This window comes from Herpailurus yagouaroundi, unplaced genomic scaffold, assembly GCF_014898765.1.
Source record: "Herpailurus yagouaroundi ecotype Mexico unplaced genomic scaffold, PumYag 190, whole genome shotgun sequence".
Taxonomy (NCBI): domain Eukaryota; kingdom Metazoa; phylum Chordata; class Mammalia; order Carnivora; family Felidae; genus Herpailurus; species Herpailurus yagouaroundi.
In genome coordinates, this window is record NW_024412421.1 from 21137300 (window position 1) to 21146794 (window position 9495).

Genomic DNA, 9495 nt, shown 5'->3' on the forward strand with positions numbered 1-9495 from the left:
TTTTGTTTTGTTTTGTTTTGTTTTGTTTTGTTTTGTTTTGTTTTGTTTTTGAGATGGCTAACTGGGCTTAAGAAGCCTAACTGCCATAAATCAGAAGCTGTTTTGACTATTTCATAGTGTCTTAAGATAGCTTAGAAACAAAGTAAGTGCTCAGAAATTGAAACCTTGACCTTGATCCCACTTGTCATTTGATCTATTCATCTGAATCAACCAACTATAGTCTAGCTAAATAACATATGTCATCAAACTCACATCACCTTCAGTTGTCAGTATTGGCCTCCTACATATCACATCCTAGTAGAAAAACATAATCATTACCCCTTAATATTCCTTCCCAGTTCTGTAATGTACTGGGGAAGAAGGGCATAAGTCAGATATGGTTCATGGTTATCTTCCAAGAAGATGCAGTCCCCTTGAATGAGTGCTGGTGAAGCATTTATGAACTTTTTTCTTATAAGGATGCTTCTGCCACTATTCTGACAAAAAATAACTTTGATTTGCTCTATTTGACTTTAAATGAAAATTAACATGGTTAGGAAGTAGTGTAAATTGCATTGTAAAGTACATTTCACAATTAATGTTGTCCAAAACATATGATAACTAACATTGTGCTTGGTGGACATATTTTTCCCTTAAAATTATATTCATTCTTTTATTCAACAAATATATTTGCATGTATTTTGTATAAGATACTTAATAGTGGATATAGAATGAAAAAGAAAACATCCTAGGTTCTTATGGAGCTTACATTCTTGTGATTGGAGAGAGACAAAAAACAAGCAAATAACTACAGTAATTTCAAGTGGTGCTAAATGCTATTTTAGAAATAAACAAGATTATGTGACCAGGTTGGGAAGGGTGCTACTTTAGATAGGATGGTCACAGAAGACTTCTCTGTGGAGGTAACATTTGAATAAGACCTGACAATGGATAAGGAACTAGACATTTGAAGAGGTGAAGGAAGAATATTCCAGTGGGAGAGACCAGCAAGTTGTAAAGCCTGTCAGGTAAAAAAATGAATTTAGTATGTTAAAAGAATGGACTAAGAAGGTCAGTGTAGCCAGAGTGTAACAAGCTGGGGGAGAATGGAAAAGAGATACAGTTGACAGGAAAAGCACCTTGTAAGCCACTGTAAAACATTAAAGGCAATTTTAAGATTAATGTCCTGATGCCTGTGAATCTGAGCTTTAAAATACATTTTTTCCCTAGTCAGACTCTTTACACTTTGCTGCTAAAAGGAAATCTACTTAATTATAATTTTTATTTCAAAATTTTAATTTAAATATTGCTTCTTTTTGACTCTTGTTATTTCCTTTAAATTTAGAATCATCTTATTGTAAAGGTTCCCCCATATCATGACCAACATATAACTTTGCCAGTATCCGTGGGAATATATGTAGTGACCAATGCTGGAAGATCTCATGATGTTCAGCCATTCACTTACACTCCAGACCCAGGTATGTCAAAATAAAGAATTCTGATCTAAAACCAATAATTAATTTCTAGTTCTTTGGAAGCAATTGAAGTCCAGCCAAGCAAAATGAAAAAGTTGTATGCTAAGATGAGTTGATACTAAGGGCATTATTTCCTAAGAAGATAGCCACCAAATACTGCTTTTGCTCTTACATCTAGGGTGTCATTTTGCCTTGTGCTGTCCTGGTTAAAGAAAAGCTAGGAATGCTCTCAAGTCCTACTCTTCAAAATTATATCATACAAATTACTCCTTAGTAATAAGTGCCATTCATTAAGGACCTTTTATGTGCAGAAAGGTCAAAGTGACAACTTTGGGTAACTGCTAATAGTTTAGTCTCAGTCTGGCTTATAGGATGCATTTCGGGAGAAGTGAGAGATAGGCTTGGATTGATAAATGATAAAATCACGAATAGAGTTATATGCCTGTAACATTTTCTAATTTGTGTTGTCAAAAATATCAAAGACTGCTGGTTAATAAGTATTTTAAATATAATTTTAAGAACTTAGGTAAAATAGTTGCTTTAGAAACCAGAGCAATAAAAGCAATTGAAATCCTAAAAGGTTAGAAGATCTCTGGGTAAGAAGTGTCTTAAGAATTTTTTTTCAGTGGTTATTTAGTTTTGAGAGAGAGAGCAGGGGAGGGGCAGAAGGAGAGGGGGACACAGGATCAGAAGCGGGTCTGCACTGACAGCAGACCAGTGCACTGTGAACTGTGAGATCTCATGAACTGTGATATCATGACCTGAGCCAAAGTTGGACTCTTAACCAACTGCGCCACTCACATGCCCCTCTTAGGAATTTTTTGCCTGCATTGATTTAGTTGCCTGAAGAAGAGAAGCCTTTTCCTAGCAAAAGTAGGGAGAACAGTTTGGAAAGTTTAATTTGCTAATTAAAATTCTTCACATGTTCCGTTGACCTAGGCTTGATTTCTGCCATGTTTACCATTGCTTCAGTTCGTTCCAGTCTCAGGCATACGTCAGAATTAGCAGTTCTTCCATATTTAAAAGTTTATTGTTTATGTTATTCCCAAATACTTCAGGATTCAGTGAGGTACAAAGTGAATAAAGGTGGTGGGGAAAGAAAGCCCTGGCAAGAAAAAGTAATGGAAACAGTAGCTAGGGCAGAGTTGTAACTAGTCTTGATAATACTTTCTCTCACTTAATGTGTCTCCCTTTTAAAAAATATGTCTAGATTTCACAGCATTGCTTATTATGCACCAGTCTGCTACAAAAGTATGCCACAGTATATATAATATTAATGAAGTTAATAGTTGTGTTAGAATAAAAGATCAGCAGTAAAATTTTCAGACAGAAAAAGGCAAAGTTTAGAAATAATATATTGGTTTCAACAAAAACAGGAAAGAGAAGATACTCAGACCACATATTTAATTGTTCTCTTTCTAGGAAGGTCTCAAAAATCCAAGAAAGTTTTATTTAAAAATAATGGTAGTTAACACATTTTACTAAATGCTAATTACTAAATAGTGGCATTTAATATTTTATGTGAAGAGGAGCTTACCCATGCAGCAAAAGCTGGCATAATTGGTACAGAACGTTCTTCCTAATGAACTTGTGTGTCATTTGTGTGGGAAGGGAAGAAAGAAGTGTATGTATGTGGTCAGGGTAGCCTGAAAGATTTTGCAGTCCTGAGGTTTTGTTGTCATTTGTTTGTTTTTATTGATTACTGATGAAGAACATCAGGACTTTAAAGTGCTTAGAGTCAGCACTAAGAATCTTCATTTCTTAGTGATAAATGCTGATTGCTAGAAATTTCCCAGGGCACCTGGGTGGCTTAGTGGATTAAGCATCCGACTCTTGATTTTGGCTCAGGTCATGATCTCACGGTTCAGGAATTCGAGCCCCGCATCAGGCTCTGTGCTGACAGCACAGAGGCTGCTTAGGATTCTTGCTCTCTCCCTCTTTCTGCCCCTCCCCTGTGGACATCCTCTCTCTCTCTCTCTCAAAAATAAATAAACTTAAAAAAAAGAAAGAAATTGGGCGCCTGGGTGGCGCAGTCGGTTAAGCGTCCGACTTCAGCCAGGTCACGATCTCGCGGTCCGTGAGTTCGAGCCCCGCGTCAGGCTCTGGGCTGATGGCTCAGAGCCTGGAGCCTGTTTCCGATTCTGTGTCTCCTTCTCTCTCTGCCCCTCCCCCATTCATGCTCTGTCTCTCTCTGTCCCAAAAATAAATAAATGTTGAAAAAAAAATTTTTCAAAAAAAAAAAAAAAAGAAAGAAATTTCCCTTTGATAGATTGCCAGATAAAACAGCTTTTAAGTCCTCTGCTTTATAGCCTATACTAATTGACTATCTTTGGCCACATTTAGGCAATCATTAACATATGTTTATTCTTTTAAGTTTTTCTCTTCATATTTTATATTCTGTAGATAGCATTCACTCTCAGAAACTCTTAATTGAATAAATAAGTAGTATGCAAACTTTGTAATAAGATGTAATGCTTCAGTTTCTGCCTTTATGATATAGCTAATCAAAGAATCTTCCCATAATTTCACTTTTTTGTATTTTATAAAATGTGATAATCTTTTCAGGTTTATGTGAGAGAGAATATGATTTCAGGAAAGCTTGGTTATAGAAAATTTGCACTACCTCATTGTGATCATCCAGTTGCTGTTGTGATTCATCTGAGGACTGTGGTTAAATATTTGAATATTCAGTGGTGTATAATTATAAGAGGAAAAACTAGGCCTACCCTAATATTCACAAGTCAGAGTAGAAATGGCGACTATTATACTATTTGTCTAAATATTTAAAAGTTATAAATAAACTGGCTAATTAAATATATCCTATTCTCCTGATTTGACCAAGATACTTTCTTATCAACCTGGAAGGCCAGATTTAGGATTATCATAATGCCTTGGGAGTTCCAAGCTGGATGTGGCAACAAGAGGAAAGAGAATACCCAGCCTGTCAACTGCCTTTCCCTTTCCTAGCTCCATGCTATACCTAGAGGACCTTAATGCACCAACCAGTGCTTCCAAGCTTTGTCCATTACGTAGGTCTAAGACTCCACACATAGTCTAGAATAGTTTTGCAGAAAAAGTGGATATCATGGGTACTTGGTACAAGGTCTAAAAGTAGGATTGGACAAGGGCTCAAGTGAACATAAACTGGCTTTGCACACTCTTTCAGACACAAGCCCTTCTAAAGCCCTCTGAATCTATTACTGCTAAAAAGGGGCATTGCATGTGCATGTTCTCAAACATTTAGATACTTTGCAGGGTCATAAAACCTTTGTTTTATTGCCAGTTAGTCACCAAAGCTTTTACTTCAGTCTATTATGACACATAAATCACATTAGGTTAATTTTGTAGTGACTCAGCAGTGGTGATTTCTGTACGAAATGAAGGACATAACATTTGTTCATCGTTTTGTTACTCTAACAACAAATGACTAAAACTTAATTTCAAAAGAAGACATTTAAGAGGCACCTGGGTGGCCCAGTCGGTTAAGCATCTAACTCTTGATTTTGGCTCAGGTCATGATCTCATAGTTCGTGAGGTCAAGCCCCACATCAGGCTACACACTGACCGTGCAGAGCCCGCTTGGGATTCTCTGCCCCTCCCCTGATCATGTTCTGTCTCTCTCTCTCTCAAAACAAAATTAAATAAAAATTAAAAAAAATAAAAATAGAAATTTAAGGGGTACCTGGCCAGCTCAGTCGGTAGAGCATGCAACTCTTGATCTCAGGGGTTATGAGTTTGAGCCCCACCTTGTGTGTGGAGCCTACTTAAAATTTAAATAATAAAAAATAAAAATAAATAAAAGTAGAAATTTAAAGTGGTTTCAAAGATTATTTTCTATTTTAAAATCTGTAATTGTTAGAATTAATGTTATGCTTTAAAACTATCTAGAAGTCAGGACATCTGCATGACTCAGTCAGTTAAACATCGGACTTCAGCTCAGATGATGGTCTTGCAGTTTGTGAGTTCAAGCCCCTCGTTGGGCTCTGTGCTGACAGCTCAGAGCCTGGAGCCCACTTCAGATTCTGTGTCTCCCTCTCTCTCTCTACCCCCTCCACCACTTGCTCTCTCTCTCTCTCTCTCTCTCTCTCTCTCTCAAAAATAGATAAACATTAAAAAAAATTTTTTTAATGTCTAGAGGGACATCTGGCTGACTGTTGGAAGAGCATGCAACTCTTGATCTCAGGGTTGTGAGTTCAAGCCCCATGTTGGGTGTAGAGATTACTTAAAAATATGAAATCTAAAAAACTAAAAAATTAAAACAAAATCTTTAAAAATAAATAATTAAAACTGTCTATGGATTCCTTTTCCATTCAACTCCCTGTATATCATTTGTTGGACCTTCTGTGTAGCACAATAAATTATTTAAGTTCATTCTTAGATGTGTACATTTTGTCTCTTTATCCACAATTGACTAGCTCTTTATAGTATCTTTATAAATATCATTTCACATTGTCATGTCAAAAATAAATTGTGGGGTGCCTGGGTGGCTCAGTCAGTTAAGCAACTGACTCTTGGTTTCTGCTCAGGTCATGCTCTCATGGTCATGCTCTCATGGTTTGTGAGTTCGAGCCCCATGTTGGGCTTTGCACTGTCAGTGCATCCTCCTTTGGATTCTCTCTCTGCCCCTCCTGCATGTTTTTGCACTTTCTCTTTCTCTCTCAAAATAGGCAAATAAACTTTAAAAACATAAATTGTAAATAAGGTGACTCAATTCCCATTCTAAATGAATTAGGGGATATAAAATAAATACATAGAAATATAGAAATTGAAAATTTTAATAAAATTATTGTATAATCATTTTAAGTGAGATCCCGGAATTTATTCAACTTTATCATTTCAGAACTGAACTCTGTTCTTAGGCCCATTAAATTTAAAGTTGCCAGGGCATCTGGGTGGCTCAATTGATTGAGTGTCTGTCTGACTTCGGTTCAGGTCATGATCTCACAGTTGTGAGTTTGAGCCCCACATCGGGTTCTGTGCTGACAGCTCGGAGCCTGGAGCCTGCTTCAGATTCTGTGTCTCCCTGTGTCTCTGTGCCCTGCCCCTGCTTGCACTCTCTCTCTCTCTCTCTCAAAAATAAATAAACGTAAAAAAAAATTTTTAGGTTGCCATAGTAGATATAGTTGATATGACTTGATGTAATAATAGTTGAGCAATTCACCATTAACAGTGCACAAGGGATTTTTCCAAGGCTTTACAAAAGGAATAATCATAATGCTCTAGATTCTTTTTTTTTTTTTAATTTTTGTTTTAACGTTTATTTATTTTTGAGACAGAGAGAGACAGAGCATGAACGGGGGAGGGGCAGAGAGAGAGGGAGACACAGAATCGGAAACAGGCTCCAGGCTCTGAGCCATCAGCCCAGAGCCCGACGCGGGGCTCGAACTCACGGACTGTGAGATCGTGACCTGAGCTGAAGTCGGATGCTTAACCGACTGAACCACCCAGGTGCCCCTCTAGATTCTTTATGCTCATTACAGGTTTTTAAAAATTTAGTTCAATTAATTGACTAATGTTTCTCAATCGATATATTTTTTTTAACAAATCATTTAGGTGGATGAATGGTGAATTTTTTTTATGCTAGTGTTACAGTATATTTGATCAGCTTAAAAAGTTTCATATCAGTCTTCTCATCAGTTATCCTTAATATGAATACTGTTACAAGAAGGATTTTTTAAAGTTACCGTTGCTTTTGTTTTGATAAGTGAGCATGTGCTGCTGCCCACTCGGTTGGTGAATTTTAGAGCATAGATTGATGGTTCTAAAAACTCCTCTCTGCCTGGATTTTCTGCTAAACAAATGATTTAATAATGTCTTGTGGGAAATACTCTGATGAAAGAATTTTAAGATACACATCTTTTTATGTACAAATTCAAATAAATACATCAATCTTTTTGTTTTGTTTTGCTTTAATAGCAGCAGCTGGTGCTTTGAATGTAAATGTGAAGAAAGAAATATCTAGTCCTTCAAGACCTTGCTCTTTTGAAGAGGCCATGAAAGGTACCAAGTTGATTCTTTTCAAAAATTATAAATAGGTTATCCTATATGTTTTCTCTAGCAAATCTGACTATTCGGTTTTCTCTCACATACTTCGGACACTTAGCAGGGTATCTTCCATATCCCAAAATAAATATTTGTTTAACTTCACTGAATGCTTGTTTCCCAACTTGATATTTCCCTTAAGTTACCATATGAACATTTTTTAAACATGTTGGAGTAGAGGAGACTTTTGTTTTGTTTTTCATTCCTCAGTGTTAAAAATATTAAAAGTATAAAATACAGTAATGTATGTAAAATAGAGTTTATAAAGCTTCTTGCTACCAAGATTAGTACTTGACATTGAAATTTTGAAACTGAAGACACCAAAATTTGAACTATTTTGAAAATAATTTTTTTTAATTTTTTTTTAATTTTTTTTAACGTGTTTATTTATTTTTGAGACAGAGAGAGACACAGCATGAACGGGGGAGGGGCAGAGAGAGAGGGAAACACAGAATCAGAAGCATGCTCCAGGCTCTGAGCCATCAGCCCAGAGCCCGACGTGGGGCTCCAACTTGCGGACCGCGAGATCGTGACCCGAGCTGAAGTCCGACGCTTAACCAACTGAGCCACCCATGCGCCCCTAATTTGAAAAATTTTAACATCTTTAAAAGTTTCTTGGAGCACCTGGGTGGCTCAGTCGGTTGGGCATCTGACTTCAGCTCAGGTCACAATCTCACAGTCAGTGAGTTCGAGTCCCGCATCAGGCTCTGTGCTGACAGCTCAGAGCCTGGAGCCTACTTCAGATTCTGTGTCTCCCTCTCTCTCTGCTCCTTCCCCACTCGTGCTCTGTCTCTGTCTCTCAAAAATGAATAAACATTAAATTTTTTTTAAGTTTTTTTAGTTACTCTTTCTTCTGACATCTTTATTCACTCTTTGCCAATCCCAAGAGACAATGAAGATATCTTCAAGATGTTATAATGTGGTAGAGTAGATTTTTTTTCTTTCTGTCTGTCTAGTTTTTATTCCCCCATCTTGCATGCTTTATTCTACACCCAACCTTTAATACCTCAGGTGGCTGACACATGGTGGTGGAGCCAGAATCGAGTAGGTATTTTTCTTAATAGACTTCTAACACAAGTAGATACTCAGTGATGATGCTTTTTTGCCATTATATATGAAGAGGTCAATTATATAATGGCCATTGATTTATTCTTCTAATTCTAGCCTTTATTTGCACTTTTCTGCCTTGGAATTCATGTGAGTTAAATCAAATAAAATTTTAAAATTAAAAATACTTAATCAAATACAGTGGGTTTTTTTTTATATTGTCAGTAAAATTCAGCATTCATATACATATAGCATGTTCAGTATGCCTGTCATTTTAATTTCTGACCATGAACACTTTCAGAGTAGGTTAGTGAGGAATAATGCAGCAGTAAGTAATCTGCCAAGGTTATCTGATTCAACTACAAGATTTACAAAACTGTATAATGGCTAACAATAGCTAACATTTATTGAACGTATATTAAGTACTCAGCAAAATGCCATGCTCTTTATTGACACTATTTCCAAACTCTCTGAGGTAGGTAATTTATTATTCTCATTTCACAGAGGAGTAAACCAAGGTTCCAGAGAAATTAAATAATTTGCCCAAGGTCACTTAGCTAGTATTAACAAAGGAGGGGTGCCTGGGTAGCTCAGTCCGTTAAGCAACCAACTCTTGACCTCGGCTCAGGTCATGATCTCACAGTTCGTGGGATCAAGCCCTGCATGGATGGCAAAGTTGGCAAAAAACAGACCACAGGAGCACCTGAGTGGCTCAGTCGGTTGAGCATCCGGCTTCAGCTCAGGTCATGACCTCACGATTTGTGAGTACGAGCCTTACATCGGGCTGCCTGCTGTCAACACAGAGCTGGCTTCTGATCCTCTATCCCTCTATTTCTCTGCACCTCCCCCTCTCACTCTCTCTCTCTCAAAAATAAATAAACATTTTTTTTAAAAGGATTAGAGGGGCGCCTGGGTGGCGCAGTCGGTTAAGCGTCCGACTTCAGCCAGGTCA

The 9495-nt window shown here is 37.2% G+C and overlaps 1 protein-coding gene across 11 annotated transcripts in view; it reads left to right on the forward strand.

Moving 5' to 3' along the window:
* Positions 1 to 9495, forward strand: part of NFAT5 (nuclear factor of activated T cells 5) — a 119926-nt gene that overhangs the window by 90768 nt on the left and 19663 nt on the right. For 8 of the 11 annotated variants that reach the window (XM_040442951.1, XM_040442947.1, XM_040442949.1 and 5 more), the window contains 2 exons: positions 1325 to 1457; positions 7371 to 7454. In XM_040442951.1, coding sequence (XP_040298885.1) covers positions 1325 to 1457; positions 7371 to 7454 — 217 coding nt within the window. The remainder of the gene's footprint in view (positions 1 to 1324; positions 1458 to 7370; positions 7455 to 9495) is intronic. The other 3 variants (XM_040442948.1, XM_040442950.1, XM_040442957.1) reach the window with 1 other exon arrangement.